We start from the raw sequence: 27,416 nt of genomic DNA on the forward strand, positions 1-27,416 counted from the left end.
TGCCATATACCTTCTACCCATAGCAATGGATTGGCAGAGTCAATCCCATTGCACACATCCCAGATTTCAGAGGCATTTAAAATCACTCGTCTTTTCTGTTCCAATAATGCAGCAGTCCTAGAGCAATGTATTTTGGATGCATTCAGAATCTCATTCGCAAATGGTCTGGGAGCTTGGAGCGAGTGCAACAGTTTACAATCCAATGAGTGAATGCGCACGCGCACACTCGCATGGAGAACATTTCAAACATTTACTGTAGATTTCATCTGGTTATAATTCTTAATAATGCTAATAAAGTATGTGTAATATCAGGTGTCATTTTCTTATAAATCATTCCTTTCTGCAGTTGCATTCATAGATATTTTTGATTTTTTATATAAGCAAGAATCCCCAAGTTTGTGCGAGTAATTTTGAAATACCCTGTATCTTTCTACACCCTTAAATTGTAACTTATAAATCGTTATATTGCAGATCCAAATAGAACCGTAAATGTTTTTATTAACGTACCACAAAGGAAAGTTAGAACTTCTTCGAATACCGGATCGGATTCGGTCCTGTTTAAGATATCCTTAATTAATGCTTCCGGAATGTGACTCTCCTAAAAGATTAACAACAAATCGAGGTTTAAAATGGAAGTTTTAAGTAAAATATTTATTGCTAAAAATAAGGAAGAGCTTTTTTCGCTTAAATTGAGTTACTATGTGTGTTTTCTGGATTAAACAGCACTTAATTTAATTAAATAATTAAGACAATAAGGAGCACAGATTATATTTAAATTGTCCCCTTTGGACTGTTTCACTGGGGACAATTTATTCTGAAAAGATGAGATGATCGTAATACGTATCTTTAATTCGAATAAATTCCGACATTCTAAACATTAGATTACGGCATTTTCGAATACAGAAAACAGTTAATTAACGTTAATCTATTGTATTGAAATCATCAGTATTTAGTAAAAGAAAAATGCTTAAAATTATTATTATTTCTTTAATATTATACATCATGTCGTAAACATTACTTGTTGTAGTCAATTGGATTTTAAAACTGTATAAAAGCGAAACATAAACACCTGAGACGATAAAGATGCTTCGCTGTCGGTCATCGCTTTGGTTGTATCTATCGGCTGATTATGATCGTTGCTCACTACTTTGTTAATGTTCTCTGCTATTTTCTCAAGTAAAGGATGGAAATTGATCAGTTCTTCCATTAATATCTAAAACGATTTTTGTAAAATACATTTATTTGATTAATGTAAAAAAAGAATAAAATATTAAAATCTTACTAAATGGAAATAATGGTACTATGTTAACTGATACAAATTAAGTAAATGGAATTTAATTATAAACGTACTCCGAAATCGATAATTTCTTCTTCCGGATGAGTGATTTCTTCCGAAACGATTCCCATATCTTTCCTATTGCTTTCGCTTTCGCTGTTTGGACAGACGGTTGGAGAAAATGAAGATAACAACCTCCTCCTCGGAATAAGGCTGAAAGGAAATTATCGTTTTATAAAAATGAAATGAAATGAAATCTCTATAAAGGATATTAGAAGTAGAAAGACAATTTTTTTATAGTAGTTATTATCCTTTTAAGTATAACCACTACATACCAATTTATCTAAACAGAACTAAAAAGTCCGACGTTTCACTGACTGCTCAAATTTTAGGGTGGATGGTTGAAAGTGGAATCTTTCTACTTTCAACTGTCCATACCCGAAGACGGCCCATTAACTGGATCAAAAACGTTAACATTTTTTAAACTGCATCCATTGTTAAAGACCCATTAATTAATTCAGCTGAGTAGATTACTCCCGAAGATTACTCACTTCACCATTGCAGCCTTAAGCATAAATGCCAAAAGAAGGTAGTTGTCACTTTTACTGTATTCAAAGACGTTCAACGTGAAGATAAAGAAGTGATAAAAATCGAGTGTCAAAAATTCACTCGGCAAAATGGTTGGATGGATGAGAAACTGACCATCAAATTGCTGCAAAAAGTCTGGGGTCAAATAGCATTTCATCAATGACTGCTGGTTTGGAACACTTACAGGTACCATATTGTGGCTTCTATGAAGGATGAACTATAGAATGTTTAATGTAATTCTATAAACTATTATAGAATTACATTAAATCAATTTCATGGATGTTAATGGTTTATTTTTTTAAAGTCGACCATTATCGTGAAATGTAATTACAGGTGTGCGTAGCTTAATTATGGGGATAGGTTTTGAGAAATACCTTGTTAAGCTGACAGTTACTTTTTACTGTTAATTTATGGTAAGGGACCGTCCATAAACGACATCCACACTGGAAGAGAGGGAGGGGGTTAATTAATTTTAAATAAAAGTGTACATTATGTTCTTTCAGTCGAGCATTGAAAAATTTTAAAGCGGTCCCAATGTATCAATGCAAGTGGTCTTGTCCTCGAGAGAAATAGCATATACTCCGGCAACATTCCGGAAATATATGCTACTCTTCGAGGACAGAGGGTGGCACGTGACCTTCAATACATTGGACATGTGTTGCGCAAAGGTTCTACACATTTACAAATGTGTACATTGTTTAGACAGAATAAAGGCACTTCATCATACATTTCAGATGACTGACACATGCTCGTATAACATGGAAAAATGGCTCGGTACAAGTGGGTGGCAGATGTGCTGATCTTCTATGCATCAGCTAACGTCTGTTTGTGGACATTAACACCAGTCCCAGCCCATAAACTCGAGTTTTCTTTTGCACCGTCGAAGCTGATGTTGCCATCTGAAATGAACAATGCACGACTTCAAATAAATCTGTGAGGGTAAGAAGACTTTCAGACCATCCTGCAGAGTCCTCTTTTCACAGCCTTGTTTAAGTAGGTAATCAAAAGCGTAAGAACCAAGTTTCCCAAATTTTTCCTTTATAGACCGAAACAATAAAATGAATAATTGATATTTTAGCTAATCAGTTGGGTATTTTGAATAAAATATGAATAAACAGAACAACATTAATATTCTTAAACAAATATGAAAAATAATAATTGTCGTATACCTTTTCCTTTTTGGCGAACGGAAGTAATCTTCGTATTCCATCAGATCTTTTACGGGAGTGGTTAAAGACGGTAATAAATTTCTTTGCTGAGAAAATAACGAAGAAGGAGAATGTTCCATAGTCGAAGTGGAAATCGGGAAATTGAAGTGGCCCACAGCACACGATCTAACTTCTTGATTTATTGCCGACGATAAATTCACTCTTGCTATACAATCAAAGTTGTTAGTGGATGTGATATTTACACTATCATTGTTATTTCCTAGCGATATATTGGTTCTTTCATTTTGTAAAGGGCAAGAAAAATCTATCGAATTTCTAGATAAAACAGAAGTGTTATTTGAAACGGAAGGTAAAGTAGGAGTATTTCTGTTACGAACTGTCGGCGAATTTAAATTGTTGCTAGTAGAATATTGATTAGATGCTTTGTTATTGGCAGATGCCGAAGAAACGCAAGTGGAAAAATTACAATTATGACTAATACCCGTAGACAAAACACAAGAGCAGGTCTGCTGATGGCACTGGGTAACAAAGACGTTTTCATTCTCACAAATTGACAAGATGGGTTCTTTCGCGGAAGATGGGATTAGTTGCATTGTGGTATGATGACAAGACCGAGCAGAATGACTAGATGAACAGGGATATTGCTTAGCGAAATTATTACAACTTCTCTTATCAAACGACGATAATTCTGTACAATGTTCCGTTATTTCGGGTTCTAGACGAACAGACGAGGATGCCCGAGGTATATTATTTGACGATACAGAACTACTTACATTAACATAATTTTGTTTAGATACATTTTTCATGTGATCAGATTTTGCTCTTCCTAATTCAGTTTCTTTATTTAAACAGGAATTAATAAAACCCACAGGGTTACTAGAATGGTACTCGTTACTTTGTACAGTAGGATTTTCATTAATAAAGGACGAAGACGACGCCGGACTGATACGTGAAATTTGTGAATTCGAATCATTCCATATATTTGGCGATGTTTGCTCTACTTCCATTTGAGTTTCTAAAATAAAGTATTAAAGAAACATTTTATAATAAAATATTTTAAGCCAGTAATTCTCAAAGTTATCGATCCACAGACCACTTAAACCAAGTCACAGATGAACTGCCCCATCTACTTCTTATTGTGTATATATGATCTTAGATAACGATAGATTGTGGGGCCAAAATATTTTGCATATCCATTAACCTGGAATAACAGATATTTAGTATGTGAAAATATTCTTTTCTATACCTGAACATAGAACTGAAGTTTGGAAAAATGTCTTGGTTGGTTGACAGACCACTCGGCACACTTCCGCAGACTATCGGTGATGCGCAGATCATACTTTGAGAATTACCGTTTTAAACGGTTGATTTTTTAGCTTTAAACATCGTCATACTCACCGACTCTTACATTTCTATCCAAACAAGAATTTAAACTCAAAATACTATCGTTGTTTCTGGTTTCATTTCTGTTCAGCTGGAGTCTTTGACCGGAGGTAGCTGCAATATTGGAAAGTGTCCTAACACACTGCAGTGTTGTCTGCCTGCTAATGCATCCTATACTCAACTAAATTAATCGTTATTTTAGTTTAAAATGATCAAAATACATATATACAAAATAGAGAAAACGTATTTTACCTGTTTTGCCGTCCTCGGATGAAGAGACTCGGACGTGTAGTTTCTCAATTGAGATATTGAATTTTCTAACCTTTCGATAATGGATTTCATTTCGCTTGCTGCTGTAGAATCTAAATACGAAATTTTAAAAGTCAATTTTTATTTCTAAAAAAGCTTTAATAAACTAATAATTTGCAAGATTAATATAAAGAAAGCTTTTCAGTTATTAACTTCCATCAAAAGAATATTTTAAAATTAATCTTTTCTCTCTCTTATTAAAAGGTATACCAAATCCCTGAGATGATTAAGGTATCAACATATAGCTCTGGAGGACCCAGGATCAAATCCAGGCAAGCAACTCTGTAGAAATTTGTAACGAGCAGTCCATCCTCGATACAATGAATCCATCCCGTGATAAGGGATGAAACCCAACGTATCCAGGCTCTGTCCCCCAGCCGCCCCCATCGTGGGCCTAGCCAAACCCGTAACGGGTATGGAAAAAAGACCCACTTAGTGCCCATAGGGTCTAGTTAAAAAAAACAAATCTTCCAACGAAAGAAGAAAAGTTTGATATATTAGGAGTCATTTCTTTATATATATATATATATATATTTTACTATTAAAAGCTTCATTTATTAGCTTCTTATTATTTTCATTCAAATAAATTTAAAAATGAGGGATATTTATTTGTATTCTATTTGTTTATACGGGTATTCCTCATATAATACTGTAGTTATGTTCCAAAAAAGTGCAGCGTTACATGAATCCACGCTATATGAAACAAAGGACTGTGAAAAACACAGGGTTAGGTTCCAACAGTTAACGAAAATATACTATTCTTTTTCATTACTAAGAGATAATTTATTTCCAATCAATAATTAACTAACAATCACAGTTAAAAGTACTGTATTACACATTAATTTTAATAAACTAGGGCATTTTCTTTTTACGAAGTATCGTCGTCATCTCGGCTTTTTTGTCGATCTCGATCAGAAATATCGGCGTCGTCGTATTAGTTATAATTTAGTAAATTTTTGCATGTAATCTGCAGGTTACCTGCAATTGAGATTAACTTTAAAAAGATGACGTGGGTTACGTGATGGGGAAGACTATATGCCGACTTTAAATCCAACAACAAACGCTACCGTATTCTAATTCTCATTCTATTCTTGTAGCAACTGACAAAGATCTATAAATTTAGATCAAAAACATTTGTCGTTAAATTGATTTGCCAAAAATACAAGTCCGAGACCTTCTAAAACTAGTAAATCTTTAACAATCAAACATTTTTGAACTTCTTAGAAGGTCTTTGTCTTGCCGTTTAAGGCAAGTACAATTAGAATGGCAAGCCGAAATTTAAATAGAGTGCTTTGAATCTTACAAAATTAAACTAAGTTATGGCACTCGCTGATCGGTTCCAAGTTAATAGCAAACAAAAATATCATATACCAAAAGAACAGCCAAATTTTATTATTATTATAATTATTGGGTTATTTGTATTTATTATACGAGGAGATAATGCATATCAACACATTTGCATTTATTATTACTTTAAAGATTTGCTGATCTTAGGTTTGTGTTATATTCAGGGTTCCTACTCAAATTTTTGTTTTAAATTCACCGACTTTTTCCGAACGCTACATTCCGTCAATGTTTAATTTTGTATAACGACTCACCTATACGTTGATCCAGAAAGCACGCAGTCTTAACAAGAAATAAAGTAAACAGAGCACAAGAAAAAGAGTGGGTGCAAGATTTGCATATGAAATTAGATTAAAAAACGAGCAGGATAAAGAATTTTGGGCATAAAAGTTAATGAAGGAAAGCATAAATGAGATGAAAAGGAGGAGTGAAATGTTTTCCATATTAGTTAATGTCTTAAATGAGAGTTAAGATACTTTGTAAAAGGACTTTCGAGCAAGGAAGATGATCTCTATATCGTCGTAATGGCTATTATGTCATTTATTATGCTGTTGTATTTCATTTACATTTTTTATTCTTATAATTAAATCAATTTAATCAGAAATATTTTAAACAATAATCTCTATTTTTCCACATAAATTTCAATTAGAAATATTCCTAGTATATGCTGTTCAGTGAGATACAACCATTGTTTAATAGCATTTCTTTTATTCTTCCCTTCTGCCTGAATCTCTTCATTATTATTGACGATTGACAAATTATTGGCGATAGTTCATTTCTTAAATCTTCACAATTGAGACATAAGCTATCATTTTCTCGAATTAGATTACATAAATAACAGTTGGAAATTGCAATAAACAGAATTAAATGAGTTCATGTTTTGTCGATAAACTTTAGCAAGTAAAACCTAGCTTTTAAAATTCCAAATATATGTTCAATTATTACACACGCTGCACTACGTAAGTAATTATAACATTTATCTTTGGTCATTAATGACCATTGTCACTAAAAAATGTCAATGAATTTACTCTGCACGAGTAAGCAGAATCTCCCGAGTGATAATCCTTAAGCGTAAATTTGATTGCGTCCAGGAGATGCAATCAAAAACACGTTCGTCATCTGCGAAAGTAAGTCTACGGTTGCAGACGGCCTATAGAATAACGGAAGCACCGTCCTTCCGTTTAATAAACGCTTAATGTCCAACGTGTAGGGTTTACAATCGATACAGTGCAATCTATAGCTCCCATTACATCAGGAAAGTGTCGTCTTTCTTCAAATAATAAGACAATTTTCTTGTACTTCTCTCTATTACACCACTTTAAAATAGTCTTTACGAGTACAAATTTGAGCTACGGTAAAACTTAAAATGCTTTTCTGAACTCCAAATCAGTCAGCAATTTGCCTAAATAAGCAAACAAATACGGGTAATTAGTGAGTGAAAATATAAAATTTTTAAGATCTGTTATACTTTAACTAATACGTAAATTTTTTTAGATAAGAAAAACTGCTAATCACCTGAAAGATTCTTCATTTGTTAACTACCATTAAAGTTTTTCTACTGGCATGCTAGTCCATTCAAATCGAATATTTTCACCATACATTGCACTACATATATAAATTTCTACAATAAAAATAGAATAATACAAATTAACTCGGCAGTAACAATAATACAATAGCAGTAACCTAGTAAACAGAAATGACACGTAGACATAAATAGATCTAACTTACTTGTACACTTTTCCTTGACATTCGGAAGCGGCTTTGAAATGCAAAAAAAATCACTGTACTTCGGCGCGACTTCTTCATAACGGTACTCAATCACCACTAATTTTTTTTGTCTTCCATTTCTGCGTGTTTTAATATTTCCAAATGTATTTTTCTGTCATCATTTTTAACAGTTAATAAAGAACTAACTAAATTTAAACTGTCCTCATTCCCTGTGTCACTTAATTCATTTGATAGTGTAAGGAACTGAGTCCGAGCGTTATTTTTATTTTATTATTATTTTTCCGTTTTATTATATTTTGTTTGGGGCTTATGTTTATTTAGGACGAAGGTTCCCCACCACTCTCTTATTAGTAAACGAAAAAAAAGAAGATAAAACAACTCACGGAGAAATAAGCGCCGTAGGAAAAATCTTGCGCACTTGCGCAGCCCAGCGGAAGTAACGGTCCGCAGAAAAAAAATGGAGGGGGGAGTCCCCACACTCACTAGTAAAGAAATACTTGATAAACCGTCTTAACATCCCAGAAAATTATGATAAATACTTTGTAAATGGTTTATAAGCTTTGTCGGAAACTTAAAGCTGCCAGAAAAGAAGAGTAATGTTAGCAACTAAGTATGTAAATAAGGGGAGTAACTCAGCTGAAGTGTGACGTCACCTCACAGTATAAAACCCGTACATTAGCCAAAGAAGAGAGAGGTGATTTCCAAATCGAGGCGACTTTGAGAGCGAGGCGAATTCGAAAGCAAAGTATTTTCTGATAGAAGTCCAGATTGATAATTGGACGATCCAAGGTGTTAAAGAGGAATTCGATTGACGATTTGACGATATCGAAAGGATTGAGGAAATAGGTTCTTCGTAAAGTGAGGTGACGGATAAACATTTAATTAGTAAGAGATTTTGTTCATAGTTTCTAAGTATTTGATTTGTCGAATTTTCAAAGGGGAATTAATATTAAGTTAAGCTAAGTAGCTGAGTTTATTGTCGGGTTGACTTGCCGATTTTCGTTAATAAATTTTGTTTGAGTTATTGACATTTGTACGTAGTACATTCTAGTTACTAATTAAATATATTTGAACTTTTTGATTTGACTTGATATTTATCGTTATTATTACTAATTTTCGGTGCACGCTTAAAAGCCCAGGCCTGGCAAACTAATCTCGAATCCGCGTAAAGTACCCGTTAGGTCAACGGAAGTTTTACCAACCGCAGTTAGTGTCGGTTTCCTAAGATACTAAAAATAGTACTTTACAATAATAATGCAGCTAAAAATTCTCTTTTATCACTATTCATAGTGAGTGAGTGTGTGTTCACATGTGCATGATGTATCTTGACTACATGGTCAAAAATATAATGGAGCAAGCATACGTTTTCCCACTCATAGCCTTCGCAAGTGGGAAAATGCATGGAACTCAAATCCACATCCAATCAAACCGCCCTCTAGCTCTACGTTCGCTGCGGCTCTCGTAGCCTCGTCTTGCTATAAGTTCAGCTGTTGGAAATTAAACGGTAACTGATAGATTCGTATATAACATTCAATTGTTACAAATAACAAGCTATTCTGAAAGAAACTATAACTGAAATATTACCAGAGATGAAGCAATTCAAACTGAAACAATACTGTCCAACCAGAAAAAACAAGTGTCGTAATCCATGTCGCTTTATTAGAGCTTCAAAAAAGCACGATAGAAGCCCGAGAAAAAAAATTCTTATTGGCAAGAGACGAAAGCGTCGACTGAAGCATTTAAACTGAAAAATAAAATAAAAAGTTACCAAATCTTTCTGGCATGTCACTTATGAATCTCTCGCTACAGTATGAAGACCTGCAGTTAGCCGAAGCTGTGCTCCTTGCACAAAATTCCATAAAGGAATTAAAAAATTTGAAGAAATCAGCCAGTAAAATGTACTGAATCTAAATTTATTAATTAAGTATGGTAAAATTCAATTGGTAATTGAATATGGTAATTGAAACTGCTGAGATAGCAGTTTCAATTATCTGTTACCTCAAAAGGCAGACAAGCCTTAAAATGAAGCCAACTGTCAGACCCAAACTAAAGAGCTCAAATGTACTGTACCCATGAAGACAAATTCATAGCAGAAATGATAATGGAGCAAAGAAGAATCCAAGATTTTAACGAAAAGAAAGAAGACCATATCTTCCAAAATACTGGATGTTTGCAAAGAAAGCAAAATGCTCCTCGGCTAAGGAAACTCAAAAATCCAAACCGTCGTCGCAGCAACAACAGAAAGATCATTCTCCGGCTTATACTGGCTAAAACTACCGTATATCTTCGACATCTTGTATTGGAAGATGGCCTTTTTCGTTAAGAATCTGCAGAGATATTAATGTCTCCAGTGAAGCTGTGGAAGAATTTGAACCCATTCAGTTTCTCCATAGCCTACTGTATTGTAAAATTAATAAACTGTTACGAAAAAATAATGTATTTTTTAAAAATTACACCCTTTTAAATGAGCCTGGCTCCCGTGGTATGAAAAGGATAAATCTAAAAACTAAATTATGGTTGTTTTCTGGTTGAAAATACATTTTTAGTTATATTTTTCACCAAGATACAATAGATAACAGCCTTTCATCGATAAGAACTGACAGTCTTATCAATAAATATGAATTGAAGGCTACGTAACGCATACTGAAAAAGGTTTTTCCTTCTTAAAATCTGAGAAATTTCAATAAAAAATATAAAAAAAAGACAGAAAAATTAATACTAAACTCTGAATAACTGACCTTTTAAGGATGCCGTGTAGTAATAATGAAGAATATCTAATAAACTCTTTCCGTTGAAATTAGTCGGATATTCCTTCCCTTCATTAAATAACTGTTTGTATTCGTGTAAATGCGGACTTTCCGAAAGAAACATTTCCCAAGTATTCGTGCAGTTGGTTTCTTTTAAATAACCTGAAATAAAAGCACAAAATTATTTTAAAAATAATAATAATAATAATGGCAAAACACTTGTATAATATAGACATAATGAACATATAGTACACTTCACGCTAGCATTTAGAAATCAAATAAATGACACTTCCGTGTTGCGGCGTTAAATCACTGTTAGTAATGCCGCAAGACGGAAGTGTCATTTATTTAATAATATAGACAGCAGCATGCTTACCAAGAACAAGTCGTGCGACTTCTGAGGGCATAAAATTATCTGTCGGTTGACACTCTCTCATTTTTCTTTCTTCTATTAAAATAAAAAAATTAATTCCTGACATATTAAAGAATTAATAATTTTTTAGAATAAAATACAATCAGATATTAGTTTTACGACTAATATAAATTTCCCATTATGATTTATGCCGAGCATCTTGATGTAGTAATATAACAGGTCCACGTATAGTGTCGTTTGGTTATAATGTTCGTGATAATTTGAGGTGGAGTTAATGCTTATGTAAAGTCTGCACATCTGTTTCTTGTTTGTATGAGTTCTTCCCGAGTACTCCGGTTTCCTCCTGTATCCAAATAATAGTAGTTAGGTTAATTAGCATGTCTAAATTCTCCCGGTACGAGCGAGCGTGTATGTACGTCCCACAATTACGCCTTATCCAGCCCTTAAATGCTACTTTGAGGCATACAGTATCCCTATAATAAATTCTTTTTGCTGCCACTATGAAATGAGCAGTTGCTCCACAAATTCTTTTATAAGGCTGACAGCTACTCGTGTGTTAGAATACATCTGTCGTACGTGGCTTTTTTACAGTAACGTAGGTAGTGGGGGTACTGACGATTCCAGAGTGGCATTTACATTTGGATATTGTGTAGGTCTTGCTACACCTGATACCCGTGCTTAGTTATTGTAAGCAGATAGTGACTTTTTTAATTGTGTCTAATGAATTTTTTATCGAACCGAAGGGGGTGTTGACACACTGGACCAACTGCAAACCACTTACGGCTGTTTAAGTAAAACAAAGCAGTATTGATTATGCATATTGTACAGACTGCACAATATTGAACAAATTAACACTGCAGTTGAACACAGCAGTAATTTATTCACCGAAAAGAAGAAACCATAAGCCGGAAAGACTTTTCTCATAAATCTTCGAAAGCAAACTATATTCGCACGGTTCCAACACCAGTAAGAATTACCAAAACTTCAGTATCTCGTATGTGAACACTACTAACAACATTTGGCAAATTAACCCCAAACTTCACAGACATCTTCCTTTTGACATTAAGAAGACAAACCTCTTTACAACAGACACATTGCAGGTTTAGTCAGGTCTGTAATGGGATCGGCTAGGTGACGAGGGACTGGGACGACGAAAATTTCTGACAATCCAATAGACGTTCGAATACAGGTATCTTGGGGCGGCAGGCTAACATCTTAACTGCCTCCAGCCACAACTTATATAACTATAGTATAGTTTAATCAAATTGAAGACAAGTCTGCCCAAGAGGGACCACCATTTATTTTGCGCTCCAGACTAAAAACATACACATATGGCGACAGGCCTTCCTTTTTAGGCTTCATGTCGCCAAAGGTAAAAAAGTCCTTTAAAAAAACACAAACATCCAGTTAAAACTAGGAGTCGGTGACACACAGACGTCTTACTCTTCAACCATCCAGCCAGTGGGTGTTTCCGCTTTTTTATCTGCTGGAACAAGCGCTGGAAAATGCAAATTTTAAAGCTGCACCCTGGCGTCGGTATTTTAAAATTTCTTTTTGTCGATTTTTCCGACCGATGGCGAGATTATTATGTAATCAAATTGAAGACAGAGCGCAAAATAAATGGTGGTCCCTCTTGGGCAGACTTGTCTTCAATTTGATTAATAATAATCTCGCCATCGGTCGGAAAAATCGACAAAAATATAGTATAGTTCTTCAATTTTTAAAACAAGAAACCAAAACCATTATTTGGTGTGTGTAACTATCATTTTTTATTAGGGTGAAGACATAAAAGACAAAGAAATAGTAATGGGGAATTCGCCCACTTGTCGCAGGAAAGCTGCAGCAAGGCTGGAGATGGATTCCCCAGAAAAATAGGTATTCTGAAAGGAAAATATACTAGATAAAGCGAATGAATGCCTCCACAACATAATTTTTTTTACAATAGATAGGTAATAATTAATGAATATCAGATCAATAATTAATACATACAACATTTCCAGAGTGAAGATATTTCTTCCATATCTTTAATGGCATATCACTGACTATTTATTAGCTTGCCTGATTCGAGGAGGTAAAATAAAATGGCTATTTTAATGCCATTATAATTGGTAATCAAAAGATTTTGGTATCATAAATATTTCTAATGGTTATCTATATCACAGCAGATATGTCTTCTACATATTCTCCAAAACTTTGGCTATGAAGTTTCATACTATCGCCCTTTTGATTCCGCTTTTTATGACCTCATGAAATGCTACTGAAAACCGATTACAGCTGTCTTTTCTAACTATACTGTATATTTCTATTATATTATGTCCATACTTTATGTCCTTTTTGCCTTCCTTTTTATTTTGGCACCTAGACATGTTCTTTTGCAATTCATTGTAAAACTCGCTGTAAAATCACTTTTCGTTGGACTGCAATTTAAAAAAATTGTAAACCTAGAAATTCCCACTGTCGACTATCCGTCCGTCTTTTCTTAATCTCGAGAATGAAGTTACATAGACGAAAGACGAGACCATACATTGACAGAAGGGCTGGATTTAGTATATACAAATCTCCAATGCAAACTGGAAGTCGCATTATTTCAATTCAAAAATTTTTAATTAGATAAATGACTGGCATAACCCTATTCTAATGGGAAAAGTATGATGTACAGGGGCAAACCACCACTAATAAAGCCACTTTTGAAGTGGAGAGTCTATATTTTAAATTAAATTAATTAATATATGAGCCAAACATATCCAGATGGATCACCCAAAGAATTCTGGGTTTTTCGACTTGTCCAGATTCAATCTCGGGTCTTCCCAAATATGCATACAATTTTAAATATGATGCCACACCTGCTCTTATTCAAAACAATAAATGTGCTTGTGTTTATGTTGTCGGCAACTGTACAGACAACCAATTACTGTTAATAATAATTTATATCATCATCACTACAATCAGTTAAAAAAGAAAATATATTAGTACTGATTAATGAGGAACGACGACGAGTCCGATCAGTGCTGTAGAAAGCTTGTATGGAGTCCGGGAATACAGCAGTTCCTTTTCGCCATTTTTTTTTAACAAATGAAATATGTAGAATGTTTATTAATAAAAAGCAGTCTTGATTTTAGGGTAGTAATCACTACGGGTCCCAAAAATTTTCTTCTGGCTTGGGAAAAAATCCTCGGCTCCCCTTCTCAACAGCCGTGGGTCTTACGTGTAATAAATCTGACCGGCATAAAGACGAGAAACGATGTCATGATCCATGATATCAACAGTTATAGAGACCGTTGGGACAGTGTTCTGGAAGTTTAGTTTTGGAATCTGGATGTTCTAAGACCAGGATGGTGAACCTTTGAGTCCATGTGGCATACGGTAAGCAAAATTATTTTTAAAAAATGTAATGGATATTTTTAAAATTAAAAACTACCTACATACACACAATCTTCCAGCAAATAATATGTATTTTAATTAAATACAAACAATGTTTTTGGACTCTTTCAGGGGTCTGCATCAAGTAGCAATCAGGTCAATCATTACAGAAGGTTAAAGATTCTAATTTTAGAATGTTTTTTCAAGCCCCGAAAGAGGCCAAAAACATTCCGTTCGTATTTAATTCAAATGCATGTTATTTGCCGAAAGATTGTGTATGATACGTAGATTTAATTTGCCTACTTTCCAGCTTTCGGAGGCTTTTACAAATATTCTAAAATTAAAATGAACTTAAAGAAGCTAATTGAGAAAAGTACGACACACCGAGCTAAATAAAAAACCGAAATTTAACAGTAACAAAGTCATTTATGTTGCATACTGGATAATTTCTCCTCTGTTTGCCATCCACACTCCATGACGAGGCTAACTTTCCGATTGCAATGCAATAACATAATCGGCACGAACGTAATGAAATATAAAATGTATTAACTTAAACCAACTGCAATCAATTCCTGATGATGGATATCATCTAAAAACATTATATTTTGTTCTTAAACTTGATTTTTTTTAATTTATAAATTCTTATGTCCAATGTGTATAGTTGCATTGAAATGGAAGTGTAATATGAAGTAATTAAACTGATAAATATCTTTAATGCTACAAAATTAAAGATTTTTATCATTTAAATTATTATTAAATGTATTATTTGCTTTAGCAAATAATAACACTTCCATTTCAATTTTAATATATTACTGAGAATTGTATTATTGATGCATATTCCACATTTTAGCTGTAACTAAAAGCTCTTCTTTATCCTCGCCTTTTCCCATGTTTACATGGGTCGGAGATTCCTTCTCTAATACGTTTCTTCCATATCTCCCTATCAAGGGCTTCTTCTCTCTTAAGTCCCCTCTCATTCAAGTCTTCTTCCATCTTATCTTTCCAATGCATCTTTGGTCTTCCTCTTTTCCTTTCATCATCAGTTTTCTGATCTTTCCAACATAATTATCGCTTCTTCACTCTATGTGGCCAAACCACCTCAACTTACATTCTTGCATCTTTTTGCTCAAAGGGCCCACCTTAACAGAACCTCTAATAAAATCATTCCTTATTCTATCCTTCCTTGACGCTCGACACATCCATCTCAACATTCTCATCTCTGCCACCTCCATCTTTCTTTCTTGGGCTCTTGTTATTGCCCATGTCTCCGCTCCATATAACATTGCAGGTCTAACAATTGATTTATACAATTTTCCTTTCAGATTGCAGCTAACTTTCTTGTCGCATAACACACCGCTCAACTTCCTTCAGTTCATCCATCCACATAGAATTCTATGCTACACCTCTGAGTTCAATCCTCCTCCATCTCGACAAATGTCCCAAGATATTTAAAACTCTGAACCAAAGGGAGCGGCACATTTGGATTTTAATACATTATGCTCGTCTCTACTATTCAGAAACCTACAAAGAACCCTTCTGTAGTGCCCACACTACTCTTAACTTTGGTTTCTGCTCCCTCGTACATTTCCTTGCCAAGCCTAACATATTTTTCTGAAACATTCTTTTCTCTCCGTACCTCTTGCCTTGGTATTCTATCATACGCTTTTTCTAGATATATGAACACCATGCGCAAATCTTCCTGCATTTCCCTGTGCCTTTCCAACAGCTGTTTTAGAGCAAAGATAGCATCAGTTGTACTCCTTCCTGGCAAAAGTCCTCTGTTCCTCTCCAATCTCAGATTCCTGCCTAATCCTTCTTTCTACAATTTTCTCCCAAATCTTCATAGTAGGGGACAGTTTCCACAATTCTGTACATCCCCTTTACTTTAAAGATCAGCACCAGAATGCTCCTCCATTCATCTGGGATCTTCTCCTGCTTCCAGAGTTTCTTCATAAGGTCCCAGAGGATATCAATTCCCTCCTTACCCAAACCTCTCCAAGACAATTGTATTATTGATGCACATTCCACGTTTTAGCTGTAATTAAAAGCTATTTTTATTATTATCCTTACCTTTAATAGACTTAAATCAGCATAATTACTTGTGTAATTTTTAATTCGCGATTAAAATTTACAGTAACGAACGTAAACATATTAATAAACCTTAAAAGCAACAACAAAACAAAACCATCTTGGCACCTTCACGCGGGAATAGACTGCATGTTGCCACTTCATGTCAATTTCTAATGTCGCGTAAGTGTTGCCAGATAAGGATGTATTATTTTTGATAGCCCAAATATAACCAAATGTATATTTCGGAATTATTATTTATTAACATAAAAAATTAAAATAATAAAATAATAACGCTTCCACAATTCTTGTAAATTTTCTTGAAATCGACTTGAATAAAAAATGGGACCAAATGGCCGTGGCAGCCCGCTACTCCGGGGTTCCAAAATTGATATGGATGTGTTGAAAAACACCAGTAATATCTTGCGGCTGATAAGTTTGGATTACAATGCTCCATGCGGGGCCAGGAATGCACTTGACAGTACATAATAAATAAAATGAATGAATGAATGAATGAATACATCGGGCCACGTTCCTCGCCAACCGGTCGCTCCGTAATGGGCTTGCTGAAAGAAAAATCCCTCTTAGTGCCCACAGGGCGGAAAGAGTTTTAAAAAATAAATTGTACTGTGCATATTTTAAAATTTTAACAATAGAGAGATTAGCACGGTTCCTGCGCAAAAATGATGCAAATCTGTAATGTGTTTCGTATTTTTTAGACAGCTGGTTGGCTGAGGCAAAGCTCGCCATACTAGGGGATCCGGGATCAAATCTGGATTAGTAACCCCAGATATCTATTTCGAATAAGTCCGGTCATATCCCTTACCATCCAGTATCTCCCCATTGTGGACCTTTCCAAATCCACTACGAGTATTATTTAAAAAAAATAATAAAAAAGGTTCTTTTAGTGCCCAAAAAGTTAAAAATAATTTTAAAAAATCATTTTTATTGTTTGAAATTTCCTATGATAGATCACAGATTTAAAAACTTTTATTAAAATAATAATTACCACTAATTAGATACACAGATTATAAGGAGGAGAATGTATACAAGTCAACCGTTTCGTTGACAGAGCACGCGTCCATGGGCACACAGCCAGCCACGCGAAGATATATTTACACAGGAGATGTATTTACACACACTTATATAAGAAGATCGGAACGCAAATTGACACGGGCACAAAGCCAGCCAGCAACGCGTACAATATATACAAAGGGTGACGCATGTTCATGAGCACAGAGCCGAAAAGAGAGACAGAGTCCAAGTTAACGGTGAGTAAAAAGGATTACTGTGGAGCAGCATCGTGGTTATATGGATACTGGGAGGAGTGGTCAGGAGCTGGTCTATGCTGAGGGAAGTTACCATTGAGGGAGCTGTTGCCATTAAGGTGGTTGATGTAAATCTCACGGCTAGCCTGGATGATATCGCTGACCATCAGCTTCTTCATGACCGCCGCATACCTCCTTGGGATCGCCAGGCGTCTTAACGTTGACTCGTTTGCTGGGTCCCATCCTCCTAAGGCACCTACAACAAAAGCGTCAAGAAATGTGTTGAATCCCTTACCTCTAAGGAAGGACACTAGGTCCTGATATTTGCTGATCTTTGCAGCTCTCGCGGTGGCGAAGGCGTTTTCTCCATTCTCGAAGGGCACCGTGACATCTATTATAGTAGCTTCCTTTGTAGTTTCGTCGAGGAAGACAAGATCATGTCTGCAGTTGCCGGGAAAGTCTGGAACACGCTGGTTAATTAATGTAGAGATTGTCATTTTTCTTGTCGAAGGCATTGGATAGTCGCATCACGATGTTGTTATGCCTTTTGGTGATGTTAGCCATACTTGGGAGACAATGGCACAGAACATGAGCCAGTGTCTCATTGCGATGCGTGCAACGCCTGCATTTTTTGGAGAGGTTGCCATAGCGCCTGTGGCCGTGTAGTGGAACCACACTCAAACGGGCACGGTGGACAAAACGCCAGTCCGCAAACTGAGTGTACTTGCTGTCCCGCATGAAGTGGTTGCTCTCCCTGCAAGCACTGGTTATGCGATAAGCCTTACCCTGGTCTGGCTTGTTGCGTAAAGACATCAGGTGTTTGAGTCTTACAAGACCGCTGAAGATGTTATTACAGCAGTTCTTCCGGATGACATGACCATTGACGGCTAGTAGGGGGGAACCGTCTTCAGGGATCCATTCCATTGGAAATAATTTGCGTAGACGACGGGTGGCATCACAAAGACGAGTCCAGGTGGATCTAATGTCGTGAGATCTAAAGCCGAATTCCTCTTCGAGCGAGCCTATTTAGGTAAGTGCAGATGTCAGGGTCAGATGGTTCTCTTCTAATACGCTTGTGAATAACAGTAGTGAGTGCCCCCATTGCTAAGCTGGTCACTCTCTCGTCAAGTGATTGGAATAGGTGGATGGCGTGATTAACTTGAGCTAAATCTGCGAAAGTATTAAGAGGAAGAAAATTAGCCCCACCTTGGTTGTAGGTCAAGTACAGGATTTCTGCACTGGCTCTCTGTGGAAAGTTGAGCCAGCGTTTTGCGTATTTCTTTAAGGTTTTATCGATTGCGTCTATCTTCTTTGCCGTAGTTCCCAGTGTCAGGTGGAATGTTAATTTTGGTAGTACAAAGGTGTTGACGGCATTCAGTTTCTGCCAGGACGCCAGTTTGGAGAAATGGATTTTTTCTAGCTCCTTCATAGCGTTATCGGTTACTTTGGTAGATATCCATCCGGTTGAGAAGCCAGTAGGGACTTCTAGATGATCGTAGAATTTTTCCGGGCTCAAAGATGGTATTGGGGTTCCGTTGATGTCGAAGACTGTGGTACCTGTTGAATGCTCTTTCCCTAGAATAGATAAACTTGCGCATTTATTCGCATTAACTGCTATCCCGGCCCATTCGGCCCATCTTAGGAGACTGTCCAGCTGAGATCTGAGACCTTGTTGATCCGCCCTGTGGGCACTAAGAGGGCCTCTTTTAGTAGGCCCATTATGGGTTCGGCCAGGCCCACAATGGGGCAACCGGGTGGTGAGGGACGGGGCCGACATATCCGAACGGACCACCCCCCGAAAAATTCCTGGGGATTATTCGACCCGTTCGGATTCGATCCCGGGTCCCCAAAGCGGTAGGCTGCCACCTTTACCGCTCGGCCATCCGGCCATCTTAGGAGACTGTCCAGCTGAGATCTGAGACCTTGTTGAGTGTCGCTGAAGAGGACAACGTCGTCCGCATAGGCTAAGATGCCGAATTTGTGATTGTGAAGACTGTAGCCAAGATTGAGAGATTCCACTATCCGTATACCTACCTCTAGAGTTAGGTTAAAGAGAATGGGGCTTTTCGGGCAGCCCTGACGGACCCCGGCTTTGACTGGAATTGGATGGAGATAGCCGGCATTAGTACGGATGCGAGTGCTGTACTCATTGTAAAGATTTTGTATTAAGTTGATGGAGTCAGGGTGGAGGCCCAGCCATTTTAGACATTCCCAGATCGTGGCATGAGAGATGACCCCAAAGGCGTTGGCGAAGTCAAGCCAGGAGATGAAGCACTCTCTTCTACTACGGCGCGCATCCTGTTACTACAATGGTAACAGATATCCTCATTTAACAAACTCTAGAGGGCTAGACAAAATTTAAATTGGGGCCCTATTTAAATAAGTTGCTTCTAAACAAATCTTATATAATGTGACATTAGCGTACGCTAGCATGGGTGACACCCGGTGCAGATATCGTGGTGTCACCCCAAGTCACACCGTAGTGTTACCCTTTTTAACTGTTTTATAAAACACTATTGAATTGTAATAACTTCGCACTCGAGCAACTTGAACGCTACATCGAATATGCGATGTCGCGACGTATAAGTTTAAATTTAGAAAAATGAATCATAACCATACATCACTATTACTATGAGAGGCGGCCCTAGGAATATATGTAGATGGTGCTAGATATCTCGTGGGAGAGATTACTTTTGACGCACGGATGGCTGTTGACCTTTTTATTATTTTTTTTTTTTTTTTAGGCAATGGCTAATGGAGCCGGGCCCTCCGAATTACGGGCCCTAGACCATTTGACGCACTCTCTTGCTACTATCGCCGCTCTGAATGGTAACAATATCCTCATTTAACAAATAGATATTATAATTCATTGTTTGCATACAACAATATTTAAACGGTCGGAAATATATTCGAAGAATAATAAATAAAAATGGCTCGCTTCGATTCGATCAACCCTCGAGAATTCATGGAGGATTTGAATATTAAACGACCGACATCATCGTTTCTGTACTTCTACAAAGAGCAAAGACAGAATCAAAATCGGTCATCGGTAAAGAAATTAGCAAAAGTATGGAAATCAGAGTCAAATTTTAGGCGTGAGAAATTCGAAATCATGGCTCTAAACGATAGACTGAGATATTGGAAAGAAAAATCTCGGCTAAATTTCATCAACTTGAGCAGCGAAGAAACTACATTGAAACGACCGACACCGCCATTTTTACATTTTGTTAAATACGAACGACTGAAACGAGGTCCGACATCTTTAAAGAAATTAGGCAAAGTTTGGAGATCTTCATCCCAAATCTCAAAGAACGAATATAAAATCATGGCACTAAATGATCAGATAAGATACTGGAAAGAAAAAGTCCAAATGAGTACAGAGTCGCAGAGAAACTGGAGCCAGTTACTTTAAAAAAGAAAAGGAATGATATATTTAAAAGAACATACAAATGTTGGCAATAATTCTTTTCAAAATTCTTATTTTTAAATAAAATCTCACGTGAAATATACCCCGGTTTCTTATTCTAATTTATTTTAATCACGAGCGTTGAACTCCATCCCTCATCACTCAACAGTTCGCGTACACGTAGCCTATCCTTATCCATTCGATAACCATCTTGGGTTGCGCCATTATATACGAGTACGTACAGACTAAAATGATTTATATTTTAAAAAAATATATGTAGGACCTCTCTCGAACGTCCCATTGTTGGGCTCGGCTTTCATTATCAGAACGACCCGAGCCTTACAAATTCATGATGGATGGACGGCCGGATGGCCGAGCGGTCAAGGTGGCAGCCTACCGCTCTGGGGGACCCGGGATCGAATCCGAACGGGTCGAATAATCCCCAGGAATTTTTCGGCGGGTGGTCCGTTCGGATATGTCGGGCCCCGTCCCTCACCACCCGGTCGCCCCATTGGTGGGCCTGGCCGAACCATAATGGGCCTACTAATAGAGGCCCTCTTAGTGCCCACAGGGCGGAAAGAGTTAAAAAAAAAAAAAAATAAAATTAATGATGGATATGAAAAAGGGGAAGAATTTATAAAAAAAAATATATATATGTATATATATTTCTGGCCCTTGATAGCTCCGAGTTTTCTCTGAGCCCGGGAAAAAATCCCAAATTTCTCTCGAATTACTGTCATACGAGAGCACTCTCCAGAGTAGCACACTAGCAATGGAGGAGGCAGCGTGCCACCCATCAGTAGAGATTGAAGCATTCAATATTTAGGGTCCTCTACTCAATATTTATGGTCTTCCCTAACAGCTGAAAGCGATTGAATCTGTGTAAATTTCGTGAGCGGCATATGCCACGTGGTTTAGGTCTCGTCCAGGCGGCTCGGGTTCGATTTCCGGCGCGAGAGATCCACGATGTTAGGAATATAAAAAATAAAACGATTGGCTCGTGTGGGGGTCGAACCCACGACCTTCGCGTTATTAGCACGACGCTCTAACCGACTGAGCTAACGAGCCACGAATATATAACGAATCTTCGAGCAATAAAGTACACATTCTGTAATTTGCATAATTCATTTCTCGATTATGCAAATTATCTATGATTTATAATAATGGGCGCTTGTAAACGACAAGCTACCGAGTAAACCAATGACAGTTCGTTTCACATGCAATAGTAGAAGTATCCAATGCTAGATTCTATTGTAATTAAATTCATACTATTTCTATTTAAACCCAATGTCGTATAGATTATTATATATACCAATTATATAAATATATTTATAATACTTAGGAGCAATTATTTCAACGGCGGCTTCACAATCGGCGAATTTACAGTAGATTTTAGGGATATTCCCCAAACACTCTTCCCACTCTATAAATATCTGGCAAAAAATTTTCTATGGAAAAATCAAGTTAAAATTCGAAATTATTATTAGTAATAATGCGAAATATATTAATAACTTTAATAAAAGTTTAAATATTACATAAAAACAATATTATATAATATTTAAATAATTTTCACATCTCAATACGAAACGATATCCTAAAAGTGTTCAGTTATTAATATTATTATTTACTTACTATTAATTAACAAGTAATAAAAAATATTAGAAATTTACGTTTTAGAAAATTGATCCATTTCAGTATAATAAACAATCGAAACGACATTCAAATCCACGTGTCGAATTTCATCAGTTGCCGAGCATCAGAAGAAGCATGTCGCTGCATCTCTTGTTAGCATTTATATGCGTGACGAATTTTAAAGTGATTATATGCGAAGAAGCATGTTATTCTTACGGTGGAGGCCAAGTCTATCCTCAAGAATCTACAAAATCCTCTGGGCATACATTGCATTGGAGCAAAGCTCAAAGTATGAACCCCCTCCTCAGCTTCACTTTTTACTCCTCACATCAATGGATGTTCTGTGGTTAATTAATATTTAATTTTGCATATTCATAAGCAATGAATCACTAATTATTTTTAATGAATTAAAAGCTAAGATCAATTGAATTGCATTTAAAAATCTAAAATTAGTGATTTATTAGCCAATTTTATATTTTCTAATACCATTATCATGTATGAATACAACTTAATTGAGTTTAAGGTTAAAAAATTAAAGTAATTTATTGCATTTTTTAGTATCTCTAAGCATTTAAATTATGTAACTTTTGGTTTCTTGTTTGTTTTAGAAATCTTCGAGCGCGTATGATTATGTTATCCTCGAGTGCATCTGTTATAATTAAGTTGTCGCTGTATTATTTCTCGTACGTGGTAGTTTTCGTACAAATTTAATAGAATATTTATGATTTTGATAGGAACGGAAATCCTTGATAATTGCGTTATCTGTTATCGTTTGTTATAAAGTTCCATATGTTGTCTTACGTGCCAACGACGTAAATGGTTCTGTGCAATAATGTTATCATTGTAATTTATATATAATCTCTATCCTTAATGTACCTCGGGGTTGGCTAATTTTGCAGACTTACCACATCTTGTAGGTTAAGTGACGAAAAGGAGCCGGAGATCGTGTGGAAAGGTATGTGCTTTATTGATGTCGGATATGCATTTCAGATTCGTAGTCCCTCGTCGGTCTGATAGGTAAGCGGACGCTACTATACTATTAATAAACATTAAATGGTACCTACGAGAGAATTTTCCGAGGACGTATACGTAATTTCGATAACTGTGCTCGCAACGGACCATGTGTCTTCCACTCGATCTCTGACTCCTTTTCGTTACATAATCTACAAGGTGTGCAAGTCTAAAATTAGCCAACCCTGGGCTATGTTAAGAAGAATTATTCCAGGCAGATTATAAAAATTGTAGATATTGGTTCGTTGAATATGGTCTTATCGGTGATCCCGCATAATGATCGCTTTGTTGGTACGTTAAATATGGCTTTAACAGGTGTATAGTTGATGCATAAAATATACACACGCCGCATGTGTTTTTGGTGGATAATATCCGAGTGATCGTCAAATTATTTTAGCTGGAGATTTTTTTTTATTGATTTTGTATAAGTTTGTAATACATGCGTGTCAAAACTTAAGGACAAACATAATTGCTAGCAGTGATAGCTAGAAAAGTCACCGAGTCAGTCTGTGGTAATTTGCAAGGATGTAAGAAAGAAGTGGATGAAAATGCACGTTTCATACTGACAGATCTCTCTCTGCCTGAGTATTGGTAAATACTTCAGATGAATGCATAAGGTAATATACAAGTCTGTACGAAAATACAGTGATTTATTAATATTAACAAAGATGTAGTAGTACGAATGTTTCACTGTTTGACATGACAAGTGTTAATGTAACAGCTGTGGTTGCACTTGTTGATCCATAACAAGGTAGATTTGTGACGTCGTCGGAGGTTCTCAAAGTGTTCTCCTCGACGTCGATAATATCCGATAATTTTTGAACATGCCGTAATAAATTGTGTACTTCTTTGAAGTGCATCCGTATCCTTTTTGATAATTGTGGTTGCATTCCTTATCCGGACAATAAGTCAATCTTGGGAGCCTATCTTCTCATTCGGTGCATCTCATCCTTCATCCAGTCCCATACATAATCCGATATGTTCTGCAGAGCATGGCTTGTGAAAATGATCTTGTAACATCTGCTATCATTTGCGAATTTTTCTTGAAAATCATCATTTTCATATGTGGACTCTTGTGGACTTTTTACTCCTCTTATGAGAGGAATCATCGCCCAAAGTATTTGCTTTTCTTCCCGATACACCTTTAGTATTATTATTATTATTAGTAATAGTTTGTGTACTGGTGTATATTTAAGTATTTCATCCATTTTAGAATATTTCTAATATAATTAAACTTTTATGAGAATAGCATCTGATTTATAAAACTAAGTTTTTGAATGTAAGATACCATATAACTGCTCCATTACTGTTACAAATAGCAATAATCTGACATTTCTCAATTGTTATTTTTCTCTAGATAACTACTAGTGATTGGCATAAAGTCTGAAACCGCTAGTGTTTTTTTAAAACAGTTTTGACTTCAAGTTAAGCAGTTTGAATTGAATTTACATTTATGGTACTTCGTTAACAAATGTGTTATTTGACGCACAGTCTGTGAAAAGCAGTACGTAATGTGGCCAAGAAGTCGCCTGTCAAATGGGGAAGAGGATGTTATAAATTAGAAAAAAGACACTTTAAATGACTTTAATGATGATTAATGCAATCTGTGCGACTGCAGACTAGTATACGTACACAATGTTCGTCAACACTTGTATTCAAAGTGTCGTCTGTGCATTTGAATACAGTGTTGTAAACAATGCAGGACTTCACATGTCACTGCTGCAAGAATTACACATGGAATGTTGTGAATAATGGTACTAATTCTGAAGGCAAGAAGTGTTTATAAGACATATTGCTTCACGTAGCCCCAAAAGAAAAAAACCGTATGGGTTAGTTAGGTCAGGCAAGCGTAGAGATCGTGACGACGGATCACTGCCCGACCAATCCATTGCATTAAGTCTCTCCCAAATGGGATAAGGCAAAGTTCCTGTCATTGACTCGGGAAGATCATCCAGCATGTGTATTGGTTTGCATTACTTTTGAAGAAGTACAGACTAACAATACTGTTCTCCCAATTGACAACTGGCTTTTTGTCCACACTATATACATGGTGCTTCAAAACATGTTAACATTAATAAGAAATTAACTTGTTATATCAGATTCGTAGCAGCATTTTCCTCTACGAAGTTCTCCATCATAACCTGATTGTTGAGTTCTCAAAAAAGTATAACTGTGCTACTGTCTTCTCTATGTGTGTTAACATTTCTTTTAAAGAATCCTGAATATAAGACCAATATACAACTTAATATTTATATGAAATGTTTTGAAATTTATCTACTTATCATTATTTTTCTTGAAATTTTAGTTTCTAAACCTGCTCCAAATTGGGAAGGTACAGCTATCATTAATGGAGAATTTAAAGAACTGAAACTAAAAGATTTTCTCGGAAAATATTTGGTGTTCTTCTTTTATCCTCTTGATTTGTAAGTATGCTTATTTTAAAGTACATAGACGTATAATTTATCGATTAATTATAATTGCGTGTGTCTTTTATAGCACGTTTGTATGTCCGACCGAAATCATCGCATTCAGCGACCGCATCAAAGAATTTCATAATTTAAATACCGAAGTCGTGGCATGTTCTGTCGATTCTCCTTTCACTCATTTAGCATGGTAAATAATTACTTTTACGTGATTTATACGGATGAACGCGTCTTAAGACTCGATGGAAAATTAAACTCTTTCAGGATCAACACTCCACGAAAATTAGGAGGATTGGGGCCCATAAACATCCCACTTTTATCCGATATTACTCATTCCATAGCAAAGGATTATGGCGTATACTTGGAAGATCTCGGTCACACGCTCAGGTAATTTAAAAATGGGAAAAAGATTTGTTTTAAGCGGATATAAAAATTAATTTCTTTACTTTACTTTAGGGGACTGTTTATCATCGACAATAAGGGGATACTTCGTCAGATAACGATGAACGATCTACCCGTCGGGCGTTCGGTAGACGAAACTCTGAGGCTCGTCCAAGCCTTCCAGTACACCGACAAACACGGCGAGGTTTGTCCGGCCGGATGGAAACCGGGCGGAGATACCGTAAGTTTCGGAGAAGTACCTTAATTAATGCACCCGGTAAAAATTTCCGATAGAAGTGCCGACAATCTTCTGACAAGATATTTCGTTTCAGATAATTCCCAACCCCGAAGATAAGCTCAAATATTTCAGCAAGATGAACGAATAATCTTTTCTAAAACAAGTCGGACTATTAAAATAGTCCTCATCTCACCATTCCCAAGGATTTTTTTTCTGTTTTTTAACATTCTCGACCACTTTTTATACTTGTTAAAAGAAGAAAAAATATTTTTAAGTACAACTTCTTTACACATTTAATACTTGGAAAATGTTATATTTTAAAACATTGCAGATTTGCTTTGGAAAAAGTTCCTTCTTATTATTTTTTTAATAATCAAATCCCAATTGTGAGCAAATCCAATTTTTAGCGTTCGATAGTTACGTTTACATCTATTCTACTAGTCATATTGTTTAGTTTGCCACGTTCCGTCTCTGTATTATCCTAACATTTTGTAAACAAAATTTTGGTTATTCGGGTCTGAAATAAATTTGGACAAAAGCATTTAGGCGTTACTGGTATCTTTTTAGCACGTGAAGCGGAATGAATTCTTTAATCTTTGCAGTGTATTGATTAATAAGCAACATACACTATTTGGCAATAAAATTACTGTGTGTTACGTATGTTAATTTATTGAAAAGCATGCCGTATGGTGAAAGTTTTACTTTACTAGCTG

The 27,416-nt window shown here is 36.0% G+C and overlaps 3 protein-coding genes and 1 non-coding gene across 5 annotated transcripts in view; 2 read left to right on the top strand and 2 right to left on the bottom strand.

Annotated features, from left to right (window-relative positions):
* LOC136987306 (putative uncharacterized protein DDB_G0277255) overlaps window positions 1–16,513 on the bottom strand; it is a 20,570-nt gene extending 4,057 nt beyond the window's left edge. The window contains exons 1-9 of one of the 2 annotated variants that reach the window (XM_067285027.1): window positions 16,348–16,513; window positions 10,921–10,992; window positions 10,536–10,706; window positions 4,669–4,778; window positions 4,432–4,597; window positions 3,034–4,048; window positions 1,351–1,489; window positions 1,070–1,213; window positions 508–598 (exon numbers count right to left, since the gene is read on the bottom strand). In XM_067285027.1, coding sequence (XP_067141128.1) covers window positions 508–598; window positions 1,070–1,213; window positions 1,351–1,489; window positions 3,034–4,048; window positions 4,432–4,597; window positions 4,669–4,778; window positions 10,536–10,706; window positions 10,921–10,981 — 1,897 coding nt within the window. In that variant the 5' untranslated portion in view covers window positions 10,982–10,992; window positions 16,348–16,513. The remainder of the gene's footprint in view (window positions 1–507; window positions 599–1,069; window positions 1,214–1,350; window positions 1,490–3,033; window positions 4,049–4,431; window positions 4,598–4,668; window positions 4,779–10,535; window positions 10,707–10,920; window positions 10,993–16,347) is intronic. The other variant, XM_067285026.1, reaches the window with a different exon arrangement.
* A 4,028-nt stretch (window positions 16,514–20,541) lies between these two features.
* Window positions 20,542–21,024, top strand: LOC136987210 (transcription factor A, mitochondrial-like). Its single transcript, XM_067284900.1, has one exon. It carries the CDS (start codon window positions 20,542–20,544, stop codon window positions 21,022–21,024), a length of 483 nt encoding a protein of 160 aa, XP_067141001.1.
* A 988-nt stretch (window positions 21,025–22,012) lies between these two features.
* On the bottom strand, window positions 22,013–22,086 carry TRNAI-AAU (transfer RNA isoleucine (anticodon AAU)). The gene has a single exon. It is a non-coding gene; the product is annotated as a tRNA-Ile (tRNA).
* Window positions 22,087–22,721: 635 nt separating this feature from the next.
* Prx4 (Peroxiredoxin 4) lies at window positions 22,722–27,244 on the top strand. Its single transcript, XM_067285056.1, has 6 exons — window positions 22,722–22,939; window positions 25,967–26,084; window positions 26,158–26,274; window positions 26,349–26,471; window positions 26,541–26,706; window positions 26,798–27,244. Exons 1-6 carry the CDS (start codon window positions 22,786–22,788, stop codon window positions 26,849–26,851), a joined length of 732 nt encoding a protein of 243 aa, XP_067141157.1. The 5' UTR covers window positions 22,722–22,785; the 3' UTR covers window positions 26,852–27,244.
* Window positions 27,245–27,416: the final 172 nt, after the last annotated feature.

Source organism: Centruroides vittatus, unplaced genomic scaffold (genome assembly GCF_030686945.1).
Source record: "Centruroides vittatus isolate TY-2023 unplaced genomic scaffold, ASM3068694v2 scaffold_149, whole genome shotgun sequence".
Lineage (NCBI taxonomy): Eukaryota > Metazoa > Arthropoda > Arachnida > Scorpiones > Buthidae > Centruroides > Centruroides vittatus.

Coding starts and splice junctions, on each gene's coding strand:
- LOC136987210 (XM_067284900.1), top strand. CDS start 20,542: ATGGCTCGCTTCGATTCGATCAACCCTCGAGAATTCATGGAGGATTTG.
- Prx4 (XM_067285056.1), top strand. CDS start 22,786: ATGTCGCTGCATCTCTTGTTAGCATTTATATGCGTGACGAATTTTAAA. Junction 26,472..26,540: donor GATCTCGGTCACACGCTCAG/GTAATTTAAAAA, acceptor ACTTTACTTTAG/GGGACTGTTTATCATCGACA. Junction 26,707..26,797: donor GGAAACCGGGCGGAGATACC/GTAAGTTTCGGA, acceptor ATTTCGTTTCAG/ATAATTCCCAACCCCGAAGA.